Raw genomic sequence first — 24,611 nt, forward strand, 5'->3', positions numbered from 1 at the left:
ATCCCTACAGTATAAATTCTGGGTATCTCTTGTTCTTTGAAACCACAATAATGGGGAAGACTGCTGACTTGGCAATGATCCAGAAGACGAACATTGACACCTCCACAAAGAGGGTAAGTCACAGAAGGTCATTACTGAAAGGTGTGGCTGTTTACAGAGTGCTGTATCAAAGCATATTAAATGCAAAGTTGACTGGAAGGAAGAATTTGGGTAGGAAAAGGTGCACAAGCAACAGGGATGACCGCAAGCTTGAGAATACAGTCAAGCAAAGCCGATTCAAACACTTGGGAGAGCTTCACAAGGAGAGAACTGAAGCTGGAGTCAGTGCATCAAGAGTCACCACGCCAGACGCCTTCAGGAAAAGGGCTACCAAGCCACTTCTGAACCAGAGACAACATCAGAAGCATCTTACCTGGGCTGTGGAGAAAAGAACTGGACTGTTGCTCAGTGGTCCAAAGTCCTCTTTTCAGATGAAAGTAAATTTTACATTTCATTTGGAAATCAAGGTCCCAGAGTCTGAAGGAAGAGTGGAGAGGCACAGAATCCATGTTGCTTGAAGTCCAGTGTGAAGTTTCCACAGTCAGTGATGATTTGGGCTGCCATGTCATCTGCTGGTGTTGGTCCACTGTGTTTTCTGATGTCCACAGTCAACGCAGCCATCTACCAAGAAATTTTAGAGCACTTCATGCTTCCTTCTGTTGACAAGTTTTATGGAGATGCTGATTTCATTTTCCAGCAGGACTTGGCACCTGCCCACACTGCCAAAGGTACCAAAAGCTGGTTCAATGACCATAGTGTTACTGTGCTTGATTGGCCAGCAAACTCGCTTGACCTGAACCCCATAGAGAATCTATGGGGTATTGTCAAGAGGAAGATGAGAGACACCAGACCCAACAATGCAGATGAGCTGAAGGCCACTATCAGAGCAACCTGGGCTCATAACACCTGAGCAGTGCCACAGACTGATCGACTCCATGCCACGCCGCATTGCTGCAGTAATTCAGGCAAAGGAGCCCCAACTAAGTATTGAGTGCTGTACATGCTCATACTTTTCATTTTCATACTTTTCAGTTGGCCAAGATTTCTAAAAATCCTTTCTTTGTATTGGTCTTAAGTAATATTCTAATATTTTGAGATACTGATTTTTGACTTTCATGAGCTGTAAGCTCTAATCATCAAAATTAAAAGAAATAAACATTTGAAATATATCAGTCTGTGTGTAATGAATGAATATAATAAACAAGTTTCACTTTTGAATGGAATTAGTGAAATAAATCAACTTTTGATGATATTCTAATTATATGACCAGCACCTGTATATAGATAGATAGATATATATATATATATATATATATAGATATGGATATCTATATATATATATATATATATATATATATAGAGAGAGAGATATAATATGCACTGCCATCAGTAAGATTTTGAATGTTTTTTTAAGAAAACTCTTATGCGCATCAAAGCTGCATTTATTTGATCAAAAATACAGAAAAAAACTTTAATATTCTGAAATATTATTTCAATTTAAAATAATGGTTTTCTATTTTAATATACTTTAAAATATAATTTATTTCTGCAATGAAAAGTTGAATTTTCATCAGCCATTTCTCCAGCCTTCAATGTCACATGATCCATGATTCTAATATGCATATTTATTATCAATGTGGGAAATCGTTGTGCTGCCTAATTTATATATATATATTTTTTTTTACTTGTGATGCTTTTCTCAGGATTCATTGTTGAATAACAAATTTATTAAAAATAAATATTTTCTAGCAATGTAAGTCTTACCACTTTTCATCAGTTTAACAATTCATTAATTTCTATCAAAAAAAAAGAGGAAAAAATGTACTGTCCCTAAACTTTTGAACGGTAGTGTATATTGGTACAAAAGATAATAAAATAATTCATAAATTACAAATATATACACATCTGATTTACACGTCACCAACTGTGTGATGCATTTCACGGACGGTTACAACTGGCTGACAGCTATTTCACTGTCAAATGACAAATAAATCGAGCTCACATCAGAATAATTCACCTTTGTAAAGCTGTCAATAAATTAAAAATGTAATCAAATGATCTACATTCAAGGTTGACTTTCTCTGGTAAAGACAAAGTGCATGATTCATTGAAATCATTTTGATCACTTTTTGTAATTAAAAACAATAAATTGACAGCCTTCATTTTTTGCATCAATGGTTTGAGGAGCTGGATTTGTTTGTTTGTTTGTTTTAAAGACAGACCAGTGGTTCTTAATGGGATAGTTCACCCAAATATGAAAATTCTGTCATCATTTACTCACCCTCAAGTTGTTCCAAAACTGCATGAGTTTCTTTCTTCTGTTGAACACAAAAAAGATATATTGACTTCCATAGTATGGGAAAAGTCATGGACAGCATGAAACAATACTAAATAATAACATGAAACTAACCGTGTTATGTTATTTATGAGAAAACACTTCATATATCTTCTGTTCTCGATGTTCACTGGCCATAAATCCAGTCGAGCTGAAATCAAACCATTATAGTGCAATTTCATATTACAGTTGCTTGGTAATATGACTATGCTCAACAAATATTTGGCCAATATGTCCATATTTTGTTCTGCTTGTTCAGTGTGTGAAACATGGGTCCTGAGAACGGCTGGTATAGACGGTGACCTTTAGATGTTTATAACTACAATATCCAGGTGCTGATCTATATTTAGCCGGATTAAGCGGTTTCCTAGCGACCATCCATCGTCAACAGTAATTGTCAAAAAGAAATGTAACATGTTTTCCACAGGGAACATCCCCAAAACGAAAGTTACCCCGCCCACACGCACAGAGAAAGAGTTGTTTCTTCTCCCAGGCCCACGTTCCCACTCTCCGAGCTGAAGTGTGTAATTGTGTGTGAGCGGGTGGGCGGCAGTGACTCACCGAGTGTGTGAGTCACCGAGTGAGAGTGTGTTCCTGTGTGACTCGCGCACACATTGTTTGCTCTTTATCTCACTGTGATTGTGGGCCGTGCCCTCAAAACTGTGCTCTGGCTTCACTCAACAGACTGGCACGTCGGTTTGAGGGGTCAACGCAAGGCTGTTTGATTCTGACAGTGATTATTTGACTGCTGATGGAGTATCAGCGGTCTGAGCTTTCTCATTTGACATGTCTGATAGGTTTCCTTTGGTTTCAGCAAAAAAAAACAAACAAAGCAGTTTGGAGATCAGAGTTAGATGCATTTTAGCTGATCACCGTGATGCATAGATATAGCAGATGGGAAAAACATGAGCAAATGTAATGAACGATGTGTCATTGCATCTGTTAGATCCATAGATGTTTGTAGAATGGAAATGACTATAAAACAAGGAGGATTTTTCAGATTAGCAGGGCTTTATGACCCCCAAGTTGTTTAAATTGGAAATAAATGTAGGGTACTGCCTAGTAAACCAATAAATTTAATATTTTTTAGACTTAATGTGATTCTCTGTTTTTATGTGCTAAGATTTGTCTTTAAATATAGTGCACATATGTAATATATATTTACCATGCACAGTTTGAAAAAATGTGTTGGTGTAACGATTAAAATTATAATTCTGTGCCAATATGCTTTACTATTTTAATGCATAATAATAATAATAATTATTATTATTATTATTATCATTATACTTTAATTAATAACTAATTCAACAACAACAATAATACTTATAATTATTATACTTAAATTATTGTTATGATTAAATAATAACTATTGTTATTTTTTATTTTTTTAAATAATAGCAATAAATATAACAATAATGATTATGATTTTTTTATAATAACAATAATAATAAATGTAATAATATTATTTTATTTATATTGACATGTAGAATTATTGTTTTTAATGCAACAAATGTTTACCTATTTTGGCATTAAAAATATTTTAATAGTGACCCCCACAAAATTGTTTATTACCTTAAAAGAGAAACTGTATGCATTAAATACATATTAAATATATCCATTATATTTATATAAAGATTTCTGCAAATAAAAACTTTGAAAAATCTCTGCAAAACAAAACAAAATTTTTTTTTTATTTTTATTTATTGACAGTCCTTATTTACTTGTTGGGAAACTTGTTGCCAAAATGTATGAGAAATGCCAAATGTTAAAGATATTCATAATTTGTATAATTCCTATTCTGTATTTCATATGAAATAATTGCAAATACAGTAAATAAGAAATCCCTGCATCTTTGCCACCTTAAGAAATGTGCATTACTTATGTTGTGTCTAACGTCATTCACATGTGCCGCAGGCTCGCTACGTCCAGGCCAAGTTGAGCGTTCACGATCGTTCGCTGAAGGTCGCCACAGTGATAGAGAGTCTGGAGATGGAGATGGAGCTCTTGTGTCTTACTGGAGTCGAGGACCAGCTACAGGCCGATGTCAGACCCACTCTGGAGATACTGCGCAACGCTGGCATCAAAGTCAGTGTCGTCATGCACAAACATGTACAGACAATGAGATTTCACTGTGGGCGGAGCTACTCGACACAATGCGCCAAAAATAGTAGCGTTTATCAAAATGTCTCGACATGCAACGTTTTTGCCAGTTGAAGCTGGTTAGGACAAAAACTCAAATTAAAATGAAAAGATGGGATTTATCAATGCATTATAACGTCATGATTGATTTGGAAAACTAAAATGTCTGAAAGACACTAGTGTTGCATTTCTACAACACTGCAAATCTGAGGCGGTACCCTTTCAAAAGGTAATAATATGTACCTTAAAGGTACTAATGTGTATCATTTAGGGGTAAATATGGTACAAACATGTACTTTTTAACTTTTGTACCTCAAGTTACTGCCCCACTGATTTTTCTAAGAAGTATATAGTCTGTCACATGTAGGATTTCACTGTATGCCTCTAAAATGAGTTGTTTGTTGACGTGTTAGCACGAGTACTTGGGTACATCAATGTCAAGCCTGATTTAACTAAACCTGTTCTTTGTCCAGGTTTGGATGCTGACCGGGGACAAATTAGAGACTGCAACCTGCACAGCCAAAAACGCCCATCTAGTGACCCGCAATCAGGATATCCACGTGTTCAGGCCTGTAAGTCCTCTCTGGACTACATATTTCAACCATTATTTTTAAATAGGTCACATCTTATTCTTCTGCAATGATTTATTTCCCCATGAGGTTAAGTAATAAGGTTTCTTGCACCAGAAAATATTTCCCATTTTCTTCCTGACCCGTAGAAACAGGCTCTAGATCCTTAAACAAACTCTAGGATCTCTGCAGGAAAAAATGAGCAATGCTTATTTTCGGGTTGCAAATCTTTCATTATGTTATAGTAGATATTTTAGTGGTGCCCTATTCTTTCTAGAGGCTCTTAATTTGAAAAGACTTGTATTTTTTGGATGGCCTCTAGTAAAGGGTTTGGGGTGTGCTTGTTATTTTGGTGCCATCAGACAAACAGTGTTTCGGGATGTCATTTTGAGAGAAAAAAAAAATATGGAAACAAGAGCCCATGTGCAAAGATGGCAGTCGAGTGGTTGCCACTGAAATGAATAGGAACAATACCCAATATTATATACCTCCTTGACCAAAATAGAGACATAATCTTTCAGAAATATGCACTACTGTTCAAAAGATACCTTTTTGCTCATCAAGGCTGCACTTATTTGATCAAAAATACAGTACAAATGTGAAACATTATTGCAAATAAAAATAACTGTGTTCTATCTGAATATATGTGACCCTGGACCACAAAACCAGTCTTAAGACGCTGGGGTAAAAAAATACACTGTATGGGTCAAAATTATCGATTTTTCTTTTATGCCAAAAATCATTAGGATATTAAGCAAAGATCATGTTCCATGAAGATAAGCTAAGAACTTCATTTGGACAACTTTTAAAGGCGGTTTTCTCAATATTTAGATTTTTTTCACCCTCAGATTCCAGATTTTCAAATAGTTGTATCTCGGCCAAATATTGTCCTATCATAACAAACCATACATCAATGGAAAGTTTATTTATCCAGCGTTCAGATAATGTATAAATCTCAATTTGGAAAAATTGACACTTAAGACTGGTTTTGTGGTCCAGGGTCACATTTTAAAATGTAATTTATTTCTGTGATACAAAGCTGAATTTTCAGCATCATTACTCCAGACTTCAGTGTCACATGATCTTTCAGAAATCATTCTAATATACTGATTTGCTGCTCAAGAATCAATTCTCATTATTATCAGTGTTGAAAACAGTTGTGCTGCTTAATATTGTTGTGGAAACTGCCATACATTGTTTTTTTGTTTGTTTTTTTCAGAATTCTTTGATGAATAGAAAGTTCAAAAGAAAAGCATTTATTTGTAAAATAAACCTTAACATTATAAATGTCTTTACTGACAATTTTGACCCATTTAATGGGTACTTGATGAATAAAACTATGAATTTCTCTAGAAAAACAACTTTTGAACAGTAGTGTACTAGCTCAATAAATCTTCTCACACCCAAATGTCTCCAACACAATTGGGCTCCAAAGCTTGATTGAGTTACTAGCCTTCATTGATCCAAACAGGGAAAGTAGCTTCCTGAAGCCTCCCTGTGCCCTTTCTCTGTAAAACGTGACTCTATGAGCTCTTATGGAGTTCCCATGTGGCGTGCTGCCACAGAAAGATAGGCCGCTCTGAGGAAGGTTGAATCTTCCTCGCTGCAGCGGTTCCTGGAAACAGAAGACAATGGCTGGCGCAACATGAAAACAGGCACCTCGTTCCCTGCGGATCGTAGCGGCATCTGGATTGACTTCCTGCTGGACACAAATGGCATCCAGATTGAGGTCTGGTGTGTTTGAATTTGACAGATGAATTGCTCTTATGTGAACGTCCACCAATTAGAAAACATCCTCTCTGTTGGCGAGGAGTTTTGGATGGATTTATGTGTCCAAAATTGGTTTTGGTTCATGTTTTGAGATTAATCATAAAAAAATAGTTTGTAATGCAGCTTTTGAGAATGTAGTTATATGCCCCTACAATTCATAATATGAGAGCAAAAAATGCCCCTGTATGAATTTTTCAATAATAACTTTAAATTATCTTTGGGGGGTTAATTCCTGTGATGCAAAGCTGAATTTTCAGCATCATTACTCCAGTCTTCAGTGTCACGTGATCCTTCAGAAGTCATTCTAATATGCTGATTTGCTGCTCAAGAAATATTTGTGTCCAAATTTGGTTTTGGTTCATGTTTTAGGAAAATTATGAAGGAATAGTTCACCTTAAAATCATTTACTGACCTTGTTGTTTCAAACGTGTATGGTGTTTCGCGTATGGAAAAGAGCAGCGTGAACATTCTTACTAACATCTCTTTTAGTGGTTCACAGTGGTAAGAAAGTCATATAGGTTTGAATGCAACATAAGAGTGAGTTCGTTTACTCATTTAACCTTTTAATCTAACGTCTTGAGCAAGCAATATCTGCCCAAAGCCATCTGTAAATACAAACGCAACAGTTAGTTATAGTGAACTTCCTGTGTGAAACTAGCAGACAGCAGGCGAAGTAGACCTCACAGTTTAGACGGTTGAGCAGATAGCTAGTTGAATCTGGCATGGTCTGCCACGCAACTGACAGCTGAAGTTAATATCTCAGCCTGCTGATCTTGCTGTGGTTCACCGCTGGTGTCTCTGAGATCATTATCCGAGTGGCTGCTCGTGTGTTTGTGTGAGAAAAAACAGTCCTGACGCTCAGCTCTCCGATGGGTTGCAGGTAACCACTCGAAGCGAAGCCCACCTTGAGCTCAACGCATTCAGGAGGAAACACGACTGCGCGCTGGTGATATCGGGAGACTCTCTGGAGGTAACGTGAGCCTGCATGTACGCATTAGATTCGAACAAAGCCCTAACACTGTTACAGACTCGAGCCGCGCTGTTTGTGTAGACACATCAATAAAACATGAAATCATGCAACTTGTGCTATTATTTTGTGATCTGACTTATCTATCACATGATAAAATATAAAAATCTAGAGACAAAGATATAGTGACTCTGAACTCGCACCAAGGCTGCATTTATTTGATCAAAAATACAGTAAAAACGGTAATATTATGTGAAATATTATTACAATTTAAAATAACTGTTTTCTATTTGAATATATTGTAAAATGTAATTTATTCTTGTGATGTAAAGCTGAATTTTCAGCATTATTACTCCAGTCTTCAGTGTCAGAAATCATTCTAATATGCTGATTTGCTGCTCAAGTATCCATTTCAAGTATCCAAGTTTTTCATTTTCATTTTTTTCCAGATTCTTTTGATAGAAAATTCAAAAGAACAGCATTTATTTGAAATAGAAACGTTTTTTTAACGTATTTACGGTCACTTTTGATCAATCTAAAGGGATACCCAAAAATGAAAATTACCCCATGATTTACTCACCCTCAAGCCATCCAAGCCATTACTTTCTTCTTTCAGATGAATAGAATTACAGTTATATTAAAAAAAATAATAAAAAATCCAAGCTTTGTAATGACAGTGAATGGGGGATTTTTAAGCCCAATAAAGTGCATCCATCCATCATATAAAGTGCCTCACACGGCTCCAGGGGGTTAATAAAGGCCTTCTGAAGTGAAGCGATGTGTTTGTGTAAGAAAAGTATCCATATTTAAAACGTTATAAACCGTAATTTCTAGCTTCCACTAATTGTCATACTCGCGTTTACAAGAGAGCGGCGTTCAAGCGGATGACGTAGAACGCTGGTGTAGCGTAATGATAATTAGCGGAAGCTAGAAATTACGGTTTATAAAGTTTTAAATATTGATACATCTGTAGATATTAGTATAAAATATGATTGTTATAATGATTGTACCAGGTTAAAATTTGAATAATTTGTCTTGAATGTGTGTAATTTGTGTGAAATCTTTTTTTTTTTTTAAATTAATTTATTTATTTTTAAGGTGTCTCATGATGTTTGCATTTTCAGTAAATGACCAGTTTGATCAATAGTTTGATTCAGGTTTTATTTATGGAGGTTTTGTGTCATTTTGTCTCAGTGAATGGCCTGTTCTCAGTCCTGTTGGTGTTGTTATTGCAGGTCTGTCTGAAGTATTATGAGTATGAGTTTATGGAGTTGGCGTGTCAGTGTCCAGCTGTCGTCTGCTGCCGCTGCGCTCCCACACAGAAAGCCCAGATCGTTCGACTGCTGCAGGAACGGACCGGCAAACTCACCTGTGCCGTGGGTGAGTATGCAACTTCCTCTCGGCCCTGTGCACTTCCTGTGCCACTAAATCACTTAACACTAAATCACTATTGCAGTCTTTGTTTTTTTATATATATATATATGTTTATATTTACTTATGGTCATGAATAAATACAGTTTTAATTTATTAATATTATTTATCTTTATTAATCACTAATATAGGGATAAACAGATATAGACATTTAAAGCTATAATTTAGAATTCGAAATGCTTAAAATTAAATCAGGAATAAATCAGGAATACATTGTAATGTAGAAATCTAGATAACATAAATAGATAATAAAATAACTGGTTAATACTGTTTAGAGCAGAGATCCTCAAATCTGGCTCACGAGATCCACTTTTCTGCAGAGTTTAGCTCCAACCCTGATCAAACCTGTGATTTTTATAAATATAAATATAAATAAATAAGCATAAATATTTACAGATACCAATATACTGATATGGTCATCTATATATTTAAATTTTATTTTTTAGTTATGTAACTTTCCATTGCATGTTTAGTCTTGACGTGACTTAATATCAGTTAGGGTTATTATCATTAACTAAAAGTAAAACTATTTAGAAAAAAAAAAAAAAAAATTGTTACTTGAAATAAAATAAGCGTTACCTGAAATACAATAAAATTTCAGTTATTTTATTTCAGCTAGTTGCCAAGGCAACATGTCTCATTTTCATTTATTTTAAGTTGAAGTAATAAAATAATTAAAACTAAGTAAACAAATAAATAAAAAAAAACTAATAAAAATAACAAAAAAATAAATAAATAAATATCAGTGATACTAATATGACACTGCCCTGTCATAAGGTCTCAATCTGGGTCACGGCACCAGCTGTTCACTCGCTGTTTTCTCTTTCTCAGGGGATGGAGGAAATGATGTCAGCATGATCCAGGAAGCAGACTGTGGCGTGGGAGTGGAGGGCAAAGTAAGAGCTACCACTTCCCAGAGCAGCAGTCCTGTCAAACACACTGCCGCCTGCTTCCGGAGGCTTCCGTCCATCTGTGTCAAACACACTTGCGTTACACAGATTCTCACATTTCTTACATGACACTGAAAGCTCAGCAATGTTCTCATGCAAAATCACTTCAAACATTTATAAGCTACAACTTCCCACAACTGAGATCATAAAATAAAAAATAAAAAAAGTTCCTGGACTTATTCATGTTATTTTAAATAATACAGTGTCTGTTTTATAATCTTTCTTCAAATAGTAATAACTTTCACAGCCTCTGAAACAAATTTATTAGGTAATCATTATTTATATTCATTTCATTTCACTTAAGCAGTAAGGCATATGAGGCCACACTATATTGAGCGCACTAGCATTCAACTGACGAGTTTATTTAGTTTAATAATAGTAGTTATCTAGTTTATTAATAGTTTTTTATAGCTGTGTTGATTTAATTAGGACCATCTACAGCTTTTTTCTTATTAATTTAGATTTTTATTTTATGTTGTTTTTATATAAATGGTTCAGTTAGGGATATATTAGTTTGTATCGACTAATAATTATTTTTATATATAGCTATATATATTTTTTGTTGGGTTATTTTTTGTGATTCTTTAATTATACTAGCTAGTAGTTTTTCAAAATGTGTAGCTGTTTAGATTAATCAAGACAGGAGCCATCCATCTTTATCATAAATATTAATATGTTTAACTAATTTATCTGCAGTTTATTTATTTTGATTTGATTTTGATTTTTAATAGTCATTTTTTAATCATAATACTTAACAGTTTGTTTTTTTTAATATTCCGAGCTGTTCTTAATCTTAATATCAGAAATATTAATGTGTTCGGCTAATTTATCTGCAGTTTGTTTATTTTTATTTGATTTGATTTTTAATAGTCATTTTTTAATCATAATACTTAACAGTTTGTTTTTTTTAATATTCCGAGCTGTTCTTAATCTTAATATCAGAAATATTAATGTGTTCGACTAATTTATCTGCAGTTTTTAAAATTATTTATTTACATTTATTTTATCTTGTTTTATCTATATTTTATTTTATATAAATAGTTAATATATTTTTATTATTATTATGATGATTCTTTAATTATAATACTTAATAGTTTTTCATATTCTAAACTGTTTTGATTAATCAAGGCTGGAACCGTCCGTCTTAATAGCACTAATTTATCTGCAGTTTCTTTATTTGTTTACATTTTTATTTTATTACATTTTATTGCATATTATTTTATTATAAATAGTTCAGCTAAGAATGTAATAGTTTTTCATAAACCTAGCTGTGTTGACCAAAAATTTCAAAATAAGTCAGAAACTTCAGTGACGCTACATTTATTTCAGGATGGTCTGATTTCAGGAATCCCACCCTGAGGTGGACGTCCAGTTTAGAAACACATTTTAGACGTCAGACGTTTTATGAGTCTAAATGTACCTAAAATACTACAAAGCCAACTTGACCCAGTTGTGGTGGCCCGAGCGAGGTTTCCAGGTCATCAAAATGAGACGTTATGGGACAGTTAATTGATATTGAGTCATTCGTGACTAACACGGCTTAAGCCTCGATTGACTTGACCTGGTTACGTGGGCCGTTGTTTTGGTTCACTCACTCACTCCTGAACGTCCCAGTGATCCAAAACATGCTTAATATAGGCCGGCTTAATCTAGAAAACACTGTTGCTTGCTGTCCGGAAGCTGCGTGTGAGTGCTCTGAGCTGTTTGTTTGTTTCTCTGCGTGTGCAGGAAGGGAAGCAGGCGTCTCTGGCTGCAGATTTCTCCATCACTCAGTTTAAGCACTTGGGCAGACTGCTCATGGTCCACGGCAGGAACAGCTACAAACGCTCCGCCGCGCTCAGCCAGTTTGTCATCCACCGGAGTCTCTGCATCAGCACCATGCAGGTAGCGTCTGCTGCAGTAATTATCCACCGCTAGCCCATCAATCACAGCAGCCGCACATAAACACACTGCAGCGATGAGGGCTTTCAAAGAAAACAACCACTTGTATTAGGCAAAACTCTACCATATTTACCCTGGTATAACACACATTAATGTTAGTATAATAAAACTGGTAACAAACTACCATGGTAATATTAATTTAATTTATTATTTTTATGAGCATATACCATAGTATTAGTATGATTTTTGTACACGATACCAGTGTATTATCATATTTTTTTTGGACATGTTCCATGGTAATAATGTAATATTTTATTTCATTTTATTTGTTTAAAATTGCATGTGATATTTATTTTTATTATTGTAATTATATTATTTATTTCTGGACATAATACTATGGTATTACCATTATTTTTTGCATGTGTACAATGGTAATTCCATGTTTTGTAAGACAATACTATTGTATTTTATAATTGCATTTTAATAATTTTTTAGATTTATTTTGACATTTTTTTTAAATATTATTATAATTTGTGTATTTAAAAAAAAATGATCCCAACCTAATACCATAATTTGTGTGTGTGTATAATGGTAATTCCTTGTTTTTTTTTTAGACATGAAAACTATGGTAATACTGTAATATTTATCTTAATTAATTTATTTATTTTTAATTGATTAATTGCCATAGTTTGTGGACATTTACAAAGAAAAAAATAGCTTTGAACATGTTAATCATTTAATAGCATGGTATTTATCAGTATATATTGGTATCATGTTATTATTATCTAAGGCCATGGTACATATACCATGATACAACCATAGTATGAATGTAATTTGTGGACATGATACCATGGTAATGTCGTGTTTTTTGGTCATGTATCATGGTATTTTTAAATATTTTATTTACTTTTTAGTTTTATTTATTTATTTGTTTGTTTTATTTTATCTCATCGTGTACCACATTCAAAAAATATGATAAAGCGAAACATTTTGGATGCAGTTGTACACATTTTTGGACATGATAATATGATAATGCAAAGGTTTTTTGAACACGTGCAATACGCTTTCACCTGCACATGGTAACAATTTGGTACCATGGTGTGTATATATATATATATATATATATATATATATATATAATTATATATCTCAAAGTACCACATTATTGCCTTCTAATGGATTTATTTTACTGTCATACCATTGCCCTACTGAGAAGTGGCAGGACCAATGAATATAGCAAGGCTTTGGTTGCCTGCTGTCTGATGTTTGTGCTGATGTTTCCACAGGCCGTGTTCTCCTCTGTCTTCTACTTTGCATCTGTTCCACTTTATCAAGGCTTCCTCATTATCGGGTGAGTGTGTGAGTGCTGATGACTCATTTGCACTTGCTGAAATCTCGCTGGCATTTCAGCCATGTGTTTCAGACAGCTCTGACATTTGAAGATCGCTGAGGGTTTTGTTCCATCGAGAGTCACGGCCACTGAGTTCGAAGAAGAGGATCAGAGCTGATGCACATCAAAAGACTCTTTGTGAAGTCTGAAACGATCAAGGGGTTAAAGCGAACAGGCTTAGGTCTCGTCTAATTCAGGGAAAGTGATGAAACTCTCCAAGACAGTCCAGGACAGAGAGAGGAACAAGATGAAACTTCACACACACTAGTACAGATGTCAATCTAGATCTGTCACTTTGACTTTCTCTGCATATAAAATACAGGCTTGTAACTTGTACAAGCCAGAAAAATGTCAAAGATTTTACTACATTTGGTGCATTTTACTTTTATTCACTGATAAATGTCAGAGTTAAAGATGTTTTCTATTACTGGCTCAAATAGAATTTTCCTGTGCTGGAGAAGTTATGAGAAATCTCAGAAAAGCATGAAAAGATCCATAGTCGGTATAATAAAAAAAATAATAAAAAATTATTTTTATGCTTTGCTTTAATATATATTTAATTGGCTAGAAATAGATTTTCGTGACTGCAGACTCTACTTTTAAAAAATCCTAATCTAGTAGTTTTGAATGACTGGAAACTGATGGAGTCTGATGGTTTGGAAAGCAAAAACATCAAAAAATGGCATATAGCATAAAAGTTATGCATTCTTCATGAAAAATGGTGTGTATGTGTCAGCAAGCATGCATTAAATTAATCAAAAGTGACTGAGACATCTATAATGTTTATTTATATATATATATATATATATATATATGTGTGTGTGTGTGTGTGTGTGTGTATATATAAATTTTTTGTATTAAATAAATGTTTTAAAATTTCTATTCATCGAAGAATAGAAATATACATATATATGTATATGTATGTATGCATGTTTGTATGTGTATATACACAAACATGAAGCAATACAACTGTTTTCAACATTGATAATAATGAATGTTTACATTATTTTTAAAACATAAAATATACTTTTATTATAATTGTATTTAAACTGTTAAAATAATTGCAGAACTTTAAATGTTGTTTTAAATTGTAGAAACAGTTTATATTTTTGCTGTTTTTACTGTATTTTGATCAAATAAATGCAGCCCTAGCAATGCTGCATAAATAGCATATTATAATATATTATAGTATATTACATTATAATGATTTCTCTGTTTATGTTCCTCACAGATACTCCACTATCTACACCATGTTCCCTGTTTTCTCTCTGGTTTTGGATAAAGATGTCAAGTCTGAGGTGGCCATGTTATATCCTGAACTTTACAAAGATCTTCTAAAGGTATCTTAGACTATCAAATTAATAACCTAAGACTATTTAATTAATGAATCATTTTTTGAAACAAATTGTATTTGTTTTCAGGGACGGCCTCTCTCATTCAAAACCTTCTTAATATGGGTCTTGATCAGTATCTACCAAGGTAAGCGAATAATCTGGTTGTTCTGCCATATGGTGCGATGCATGAACTTCACTCAACGAGTAATAGTGTGTAAATTGAGGAGAGCATTTATGTCTAGCGGTGAACGAAGCGTAACTGTGATTGTAACGTCCATTCAGAGGATGTTAAGAAAACAGCAGCTCTGTGCGAATGTCAATGTTGTTTCATCCAAACAAACCCACGCACGTGTTTTCGCTCGCCTGCGCTGAATAGTTTATTTGTGTCTGTGGCTACAATAGCCCAATAACACGAGGAGGTTTTCCACAATGGCTGTTTGAGCTGTCTTTGTGTGTAAATCTCTCAGCGCCACACCGTTGCTTTAGAAGGTGATTGTGTTTGCATTAGACTGCGCTGGGTATTTTTCAGAAGAGACGTCCTGTATCCCTCATTACTCATCTCTGTCCGTGAGCTGCTTTCACCCAAACGCAGCTTATTCTGCTCTTTGTGTTTTGGGTTCGGTTCCCGGTCTACAGCATGTTTGCATTTGTGCTTTAAATAGAGCGAATTTCATGTATGCATCAATCACTTTTTTCAGTCTCGGTGGTGTTTGCGTTCGAGTTCAAAGGTCACAATAACACTTCAGGACAGGAAGCTCTCAAAAACAGCTAAATCCATGGAAGTGTTCTTCCTCTTCCTGAGATGGCAGATAGGACAATCTTTCTGTGCTCTCATAAAGTGAATCCTCCGCTCTGAGACAAATGTTTTCTTTTCATCTTGACCTTTGTCATATATCTGCAGCTAAAAATGAATAGACAAAAGTTCTTTATTTAACTTGAAAGAACCAACTTCCCAATCCTTTACTCCAATAATAACCTGCACACACAAATCTATGTAATACTGTATAATAATTCTAATTATATATATATATATATATATATAACACATATATTTGTACATATCCATTATACATATTATTTCAGAAATTGCATATTTTAATTTCAGTGTACCTGTTGATTGTGTTGTGTAATTTATTGAATCGTTTGCTAAATATGTACTTCTAAATATGCATATTTATTAGTGCTGTCAAACGATTAATCGAGATTAATCACATCCAAAATAAAAGTTTTTGTTAAACTTTACATAATATATATGTGTGTACTACTGTGTATATTTATTATGTGTATATATAAATACACACATATACAGTATATATTTTGAAAATATTTACATGTATGTATTTATATTCATGCCATTTATATTGGCAAATGAGTCATCATATATATATATATATATATATATATATATATATATATATATATATATATATATATATATTTAATATATAAACATATTTCTCTTAAATATACAGTGTATGTGCGTGTGTGTGTGTATTTATATATACATAATAAATATGCACAGTACACACAGATATATTACGTAAACAAAAACTTTTATTTTGGATGCGACTAATCGCGATTAATCCTTTGACAGTACTAATATTAATTATATGTGTGAATATGTATATTTATGTTTTGTTGACCAAGGATTTAGTCTATGTATTTAGTCTGAGCAGTACATATAGGTATACTTTTTAGCAATATAGTTTATAATGTATAATTTCTCATTTGTATTTTTATAATATATTTTATTATATATTACATATATTATTGCAAATGTAATAGTTCTTCGTCTGAGGATTAATATAATTTAAGGCCAAAGTTTCTTTTTGTCTCTTTTCTTTTTCTCTCATGAATGCCTACAGCTTTTTGAGAGTACTTTTATAAATGAATAAAAATAAAAATATGTAAATTTGTAAATAATTAAAAATATATTTTGTATTTATTTTTATTTTTATTTTATTATATACAAAATAATATTTGTGTAATTTATTTAAATAAAAGTTTTCTAGTTATCTCAAAAATATTTAGTCCCAGAAGTTCTTCTTTATTAGAGCTTTTTTATATATAAAATAATACATAAAAATATGGGAGGGAAAAAAAATATGATTATCAAATATGATTGTGTAACATAATGATATAGGTTTTATGGCATGACAGCACACTGCTACAAGTCTCTTCATCATCTTTAATATGTGTGTGTCCTGACGTCTCTTCAGGTAGCATCATCATGTACGGGGCTCTGCTGCTGTTCGAGTCGGAGTTTGTGCACATCGTGGCGATCTCGTTCACGTCTCTGATCCTGACGGAGCTGCTGATGGTGGCGCTGACCGTGCAGACATGGCACTGGCTGATGATCGTAGCCGAACTCCTCAGTCTGGCCTGCTACATCGCATCCCTCGTCTTCTTACACGAGTTCATCGGTGAGTCTGCATTATACACACACTGCTTCCAGAGTCATTGGGCCTCATTCATGAAACATTCAGAAATGTAGGAGTAAATTCTGAGTAATTTGCACGTAAAAAGGACCTTCCCGAAAACTCTCCTCCGGATTCACAAACGCTTCGTAAACTTCCGATTTGATAGTTAAACATGCGTATGTTAATGAGTTCCAATCATTCGTACATAGGACGCTCGTGCACGCTCGTACACAATTAGCATATTCCCTGACTACAGCTACGCAAATTGCGTGTCCAGGAACGCAGTGGAATATTCTGGTCTACTTTCTCAGGTTTGGCTCCAGTATATTGCATAAATGCAAAAAAGACTAATAGGCCATATGCTTAACAATAAATATTCAATAACGCGTGTCCACCAAAGCGTTTTTAGCTAGCTGAAAAATGTCAGGCGCTCTTCTTAAAACGGCCTGCTGGTGGCGCTTGAGAACACTTTGGTTGCACAGCGCTTTTCCAGCTGAAACACTTTGGTTGCTATGATGTGGAATATCCACGGCAGTAACGTATTACTAGTATTTTGAAGACTATTACTGAATATGAAAATGCAGTAACCAGCAATATTAACTTCTCTATTGTTGTTTAGTTGTTGTACAAGTAGGATGATTAGTCGGTGTAGTATTTGTCCCGCCCCTCCTCCATTGATTGGACGGCTGGCTAAAAAGTGACAGTGAAAAGCACTATTTACCCAAAGATAAACAGTTTAGCAACTCTCAGCTACAGAAAAACAAAGCAAACAAACTTGTAAAATATTTTGATGGCAGTGCATCAAAATTCAGTGTCATCAGTTTGCCAAAAAGAACACAGAACGTTTTACGCACCATTTACGTGTGGTAGGGAGCAGGTGTACATTTCTTTCGCACCAACTAACATTTTGAAAATACGAACACTTTCATGAATCCGGAAATTTACATCAGAACAACTTTACGAACGATTTACACAAAAATTAGTTCTGCTCAAATCTTTTTTTGGTGTTGTATTTAGTTAGGATAGTATAGGTTGACAGGAAGTGAAGTGGGTGAGAGGGGGATAGGATCGGGAAAGGTCCGCGAGTCGGGACTTGAACTTGGGACGCCCGAAGCGCAATGGCACTGTATGTCGGCACGCTGCCCACAAGGAGCCGACTTGAAATTTATTTATTTTAGATTTAATTTATCTTAATTGTTTTAGACAACAATAAAATTGCTTTGTTTGGTTGGTAGGTTTTTTTTTTTTTTTTTTTATTGTTACAGCTCAAAAATATTTAGTCCCAGAAGTTCCTTTTTGTGAGTGCACTTTTAAAAAAAATAAATAATAATAATACATTTTATGTTAAAAATGTGATAAATGTAAACTATTAGAAAAATATTTGTTTTAAAATAAAATATTAAATTAATTAAAATATAATATTATCAATTGTTTTAGCACTTTTTGTAAAATAATGCATATAAAAATGTGCATTTTTAAATATATTTTAAATAAAATATAGCAATATGCAAAATAATATTATAATAATGGTTATTTAAATAATTGAACAGTTTGCTAGTTTTGTTGGTAGTATTTGTTTGTAAAATGTAAGAAATGTAAAAAAAAAAATGTAATGCTAAATACAAATATTTCATCTCAGAAGTTTTTTTTTCTCTATATTATGAAGTTTCTTTTTTTTTTACAGAAGGGTTTGTTCATATATCATTTGCCTAAAAACAAAATGAAACAGGAATTTTCAACCTGGTTTTGTTCAGATTTCTCTTCTAGAAATGTATGCAAATTAGCGCAAATTTAATTAGGTAATGTTTCATTTAAACATAATTCAGAAAAAATTTAATAAATGTTTCCAGTTATTAATGTCATCAGTCAACTATAAAGTATAGTTTTTTTTCACTTCTAATACATTACTGAAATGGTCTTGCGGTGTGATTAATATTTTTAATCTTGTTCGTGTCCTCTTCATTTTAGTGGCATTATATATTTCATCTATGCTTTCTGCTCAAGGTTTTTGCTACTGCTTTATATCCTATTATCGTCATTAAATCCTGTTGTTATTGAACGATCTTGACGTCAGAATTTCGGACGTGCAGGTAAAGAATGTGGCCACATTCCACACAGCCATTCCTGTGCTCCTCAGAGAGAGTTCGGAGTGAATCTCTAAAATGTGCGGGACTCGCTGAGTCAGCATTCCAGTGCGGCTGTGGCCGTTTCTGTCCCGTCCGCTGTGTTTGCGGCCCACGGCGCTGCAGAGGGAAATACCACAAGCCTGCTCTCATTTCCTGCTGCGCTGATGCTACTCTGGCCAAGGTCTCTGTTTATCCGAGTGCTTCTCCATTTCAAGAGTACACACTTTCTTACAAGGAAAAGCAATCAAGGATTCACATATTTACATTATTGTGGTTTTCATAATAGAGCAGCTTCTCTACTAACAAGCTGCTGCTTGTTTCAACAAGCATCGCTGTTTTTGTCACATTTGTTTACAGCCGAAAAAACTGAGGTTATACTTAAACATGCACTGTGTTAGTAAATGAATCTGTAAATTGAATCGGTTCATTTCGATGATTCCTTGGGATGAACTGAATTTCACGCGTCCCTGCAGAGACAACCTTGTAGCTTAGTTCTTTAAAGTGATATTCAAAATAGTATTATAATAATTGGTTTAATTGTTTTAGTTTAATTTGTAGTATTTAGCGTAAAATTATCTACTATTGTTTTTAGCACTTTTTATAAAATAGTGAATATGAAATTTTATTTTTCATAATAAATAAAATAGAGTAGTATGCAAAATAATATTATAATTGGTTATTAATTTTATTTAGTTTTATTGGTATTTTATAATAACAAATTTATCTGCTTAATTGTTTTAGCAATAAAATTTAGTTTGGGGTTTTTGTTTGTTTGTTTTTTGTTTTTTGTTACACTCAGCTCATAAATATTTAGTACCAGAAGTTTTTTGAGAGTGCACGTTTTTATATATAAAATAACAAATACATTAGAAATGTGAAAAACGTAAACTACTAGAAAATTATTTATTATAAAACAAATATTAATTTTAATATTTTATCAATTGCACTTTTTATATCATTTATTTGCATTATTATTTGCATATTTGTTTTAAATAATGCATATAAAATGTACATTTTAAATATAAAATAAAATATAAAATAAAATTTTAGCAATATGCGAAATAATATAATAATGGTTATTTAAATAGTTTAACAGTTTTCTAGTTTTATTGGTAGTATTTGTTTGTAAAATTTAAGTTGTTTTTTCTTTTTTTGTGGCAGCACTTTATATAAAATAATTAATTTTAAATTTTTAATGAATTTAAAATTTGATTGAAAATATATTTTTGTATTCATTTTAGAATTTTTAAAAATATATTTTACTATATTTACTATATACATGAGATCCTTAAAAAAAATCCTTATCCAGCCTAATCCTTATCCAAAAAAAATTAATAAATAAAAAATAATAATAATAGAAGCATCATGGAAATGAATTGGTGGAAAGGTGTGGAGACACTGCATTTAGTAGTCTTTTTTTTTTATCAAAAAAAAAAAAAAATCCGTTGGTAATGCATCCAAGACCTTCAACCCAACCTCCTTTTGCCCACCAACGTCACTTGGAGAATTCGTTCTTGGATCTGCTGCAGAGAAGATGATGGATCCATGATGGTGGAGATGACTTGTGTCCGTCTCGGGCTGAAGTATTCTTTCAGTGGTGTTGATGAGGCATTGGGCCGGCGCAGCGCTCCAGCGGTGTGTGGCACCTGACCACACTAAACAAACACCGCTTTCCAGCAATCGCACAACACGTTTGATCCCAGTCTGACCTGACTGTGGTCTGAGAGCGTTTCACAAGCCCTACATTTCTGGGAATAAAGGTTTAAAAAAGAGCCAAAGGCTTATTCAGCAGGGTTTTACATTTCGTGAACAAGAATAGAACAAAAGCCTTGATGGGAAACTTTTATGTGAGTGTGCAACTTGGACATGAAACATGAAACAGACCAGACTTTATCAATATCACAAATGCCACTGGCAAAATCAACATTGATTAGCTATGATAATAAACATTTCTTAAGCACCAAATCAGCATATTGGAATGATTTCTGAAGGATCATGTGACACTGAAGACTGGGGTAGTGATGCTGAAAATTCAGCTTTGATCACAGCAATAAATTACATTTTACAATATATTACAATAGAACAGTTTTAAATTGTAAATATATTTTACTGTTTTTATTGTATTTTTGATCAAATAATTGCAGCCTTGATGAACATAAGAGATTTTTCAAAAAACATAAAAAAAATCTTACCCACCCAAAAATTTGTGTATAAATCTTAAAAGACATTTAATAAATGTTTATAGTGAATTTTTCAAATTTTTCTTTTGCTTGAGAGTTTAACTGAAAATAATTGTACACAAACAAGGTTAATTAAATGTATAGATTATGTGGCCGTTTGCACAACTTGCACAAAAGTCCCTCCCATGTAGAAAGCAAAATATTGTTTATTGTATATTATTTTATATTATTGTATTATATTGTTGTATATTATTTTATATTTTAATTTTTTTTTTTAATATGTCTGTATAGTTTTTATTACTTTTATTATAATTTTATTAATTTCAGTTGTAATCATTTTATCAACTTAAACTACATAAAAATTAGAAATGTTGCTTTGGCAACTAGCTGAAATAAGTAAAAAATAAAAATAAAAAAAGTTAAGTTAAATAGCTGTAGTTTTAGTTAACTATAATAGCCCTGGTCTGAAATACTAGATACCACAATCTTTTTTCTTTTTTTCTTTTTTTAAGTGGCTCCAAATAAATAACAAATTGGTGAATTATAAAAAGTTTTGCAAATGGAAAAGAGAAAAAAAAATTTTTTGAGATGAGGGTAAGAAATTGTCACAATTGTGAGATATACAGTCACAAAATGTCAGTTAGTTAAAAAAATAATAATATCTTTAAAAGATTTGATACCACTAATCTTCCAAACTTATTCAGACCTTTCCAAATGCTCCAAACTGTCCCAAATCTTCTAAACATGACTAATCAAAAACTCCACTCTAATTCCCGGAAATTGCGTAAAGCCGGCCAATCAGATTAGAGCTTGCCAGATCAAGAAACTCTTGCCAGCTTGTGTAGAGTTTGTGTGATTGAATCCAACATGAGCAGATGTTCAACAACATCCCAGTGGAGCCGCACACTAACAGCATTTTGATTTGTGTCCCTGACAGATGTGTACTTCATCGCCACCCTGTCGTTTGTGTGGAAGGTGACGGCCATCACTCTGGTCAGCTGTCTGCCGCTCTACATCCTCAAATACCTGCGCCGGCGCTTCTCGCCTCCCAGCTACTCCAAACTGACCTCCTGAGCCCTTCACTGCCTCCTCAAACAAGCCTAAAACTGCTGCAACGTCAGGTTTGATTCACCCCGATGCTAAAATAACACGTCTGATGTTGCATTTGTTTTGGTCAGTTCTCTGGTTTGTCAGTCTGGTTAGAATGGACGCTACAAGAATGGACGCTTGTGTGATGTGAAGTCCAGACGCGGCGAGCGCCATTCGCTCTGAATCATGTAATTTCTCCAGCGTTTAGCTTTCGGTGAATCACTCTCACTGAGGAAGACTAAACACACTGCTTAGCTTTGGGAATCGTCCATCAGACAACAGGGAAGTTTTTCCGTAAGATTTAATAATCTAGTGCTATTACGCGTCTCGATTTCAGTTTTGTTGTGCGTTTGTATTGTAATGTGAAAAGGAAAAAATTGCACAAAGGGGAAAAGGGAAATTGGAGTTTAACTTATTTTATGGTGTTTTTGGTACTTTTTTATTTCTTTCCAAAACTACTGAATATGCTGATACATGTGACTTGATCAGGTTAAAAACAGAACGTATCTGTTGAACAACCAAAAATGATTGAAAAAAAAAACACTAATATTGGTGACACTTTATAATGAGGCCCCATTAGTTAATGATAGTTAATGCATTAACAGACAATAACTAATAGCTATTGTTAAATAGTATTATTTGGTAATGTTAGGTAACTTTGTTTGCTAACTATTTGTTAACAATACTTAATTTTAATTTTGTAATATGTTGTTAATTAATACAATGTTAATTGTGTAATAATTTGTCTGTATGTGTGTGTGTGCATGTGTATAAAACTAACATTAACGAAGACTAATAAATACTATGTTAATTTCAACATTTATTAATACTTTTAATATTAGTTAAAACAAGAAATGTATATAGATATCAAAGATACACAAACACACACACATGTGTATATATATATATATATATATATATATATATATATATCAAATTTTTTGAATACAACTGTCTATTGTTTGTTCATGACAGAGCTCATGTTGATTAAATCATATTTTGATATATATATATATATATATATATATATATATATATATATATATATACCCACACACATAGCTTTGTTATTATTATATTAAATGCAACTTTTGATTTTTTTTTTTTAATACAACTGTTCATTGTTTGTTCATGTCAGCTCAGGTCCAATTATATTTGATACATCATTTGATTTTAATAATATATCAATTAAATGTAATATGATTAGTAAATGTTGAAATTAGCATTAAGATTAACAAATGCAAAATAAATATTTTTAATCGTTAGTTCGTATTAACTGAAGAACTTAAGTAATGTTAACAAATGGAAGCTTATTGTAAAGTGTTACCGAATTATTATTATTATTATTATTATTATTATTATTATTATATGTGTGATTGTTGGAAAGGATGTTCAGATTGTTCTTGTGCTAGTTTGAGCGTGTGATTGATTGGGCACTGAATTTACTAAGTTAACTGGAAGCAATGCATACTAACCAATTCGCATACTAACCCACCTCTGCTGCACACTGTAGGGTTTTTGAATAAACACGGATGATACAGTGCCATAAAAACCAGTGCTATTTCCACTGTTTGTCCACTCATGCGGTGACCTCTGACGCTCTGCACCCCGTCTGACCATTACGAGCCGTACATACACCTACACTCCTTCAGACTGCTCTCAATCACCGGTTTACAGGGCCAAACCCCATGATGCATCAGTCCTAGCTAAACCTTGTAATCTTCTCCTCGAGGTGTCCTTAAAAGCCGCCGTTTGTCTCTGTAAATGATGCTGAATGTGACGTGCACTTAACATTGATCACTATGTTGGTGTCTGTGTTTTCTGTAACTGTGCCATACTCTCTCTTTCACCTTCAGACACTTTATTCTGTCGAACTGACACTTCTCTTGCATGGATCAGAGTTTGTACTGATTGTGATGTGGACCTAGACTTAGAGCGAATGCCATGATCTTCACCTGACTACCTTCTTGTGTTTTTTTATGTTTATATGAA

General features: G+C 33.3%; 1 protein-coding gene and 1 long non-coding RNA gene across 2 annotated transcripts in view; one reads left to right on the forward strand and one right to left on the reverse strand.

Annotated features, from left to right (window-relative positions):
• The window catches only part of LOC131531773 (uncharacterized), a 6,334-nt gene extending 2,775 nt beyond the window's left edge, over positions 1-3,559 (reverse strand). Inside the window, exons 1-2 of the long non-coding RNA XR_009268781.1 lie at positions 2,449-3,559; positions 2,320-2,356 (exon numbers count right to left, since the gene is read on the reverse strand). This is a non-coding gene — a long non-coding RNA (uncharacterized LOC131531773). The remainder of the gene's footprint in view (positions 1-2,319; positions 2,357-2,448) is intronic.
• LOC131531771 (probable phospholipid-transporting ATPase IIA) overlaps positions 1-23,545 on the forward strand; it is a 59,157-nt gene extending 35,612 nt beyond the window's left edge. Inside the window, exons 18-28 of the mRNA XM_058762801.1 lie at positions 4,288-4,458; positions 4,986-5,084; positions 7,732-7,821; positions 9,054-9,198; positions 10,081-10,145; positions 11,928-12,083; positions 13,367-13,431; positions 14,702-14,810; positions 14,892-14,949; positions 17,024-17,227; positions 22,468-23,545. Coding sequence (XP_058618784.1) covers positions 4,288-4,458; positions 4,986-5,084; positions 7,732-7,821; positions 9,054-9,198; positions 10,081-10,145; positions 11,928-12,083; positions 13,367-13,431; positions 14,702-14,810; positions 14,892-14,949; positions 17,024-17,227; positions 22,468-22,604 — 1,299 coding nt within the window. The 3' untranslated portion in view covers positions 22,605-23,545. The remainder of the gene's footprint in view (positions 1-4,287; positions 4,459-4,985; positions 5,085-7,731; positions 7,822-9,053; positions 9,199-10,080; positions 10,146-11,927; positions 12,084-13,366; positions 13,432-14,701; positions 14,811-14,891; positions 14,950-17,023; positions 17,228-22,467) is intronic.
• The last annotated feature ends 1,066 nt before the right edge of the window (positions 23,546-24,611 follow it).

Source organism: Onychostoma macrolepis, chromosome 23 (assembly GCF_012432095.1).
Source record: "Onychostoma macrolepis isolate SWU-2019 chromosome 23, ASM1243209v1, whole genome shotgun sequence".
NCBI lineage: Eukaryota > Metazoa > Chordata > Actinopteri > Cypriniformes > Cyprinidae > Onychostoma > Onychostoma macrolepis.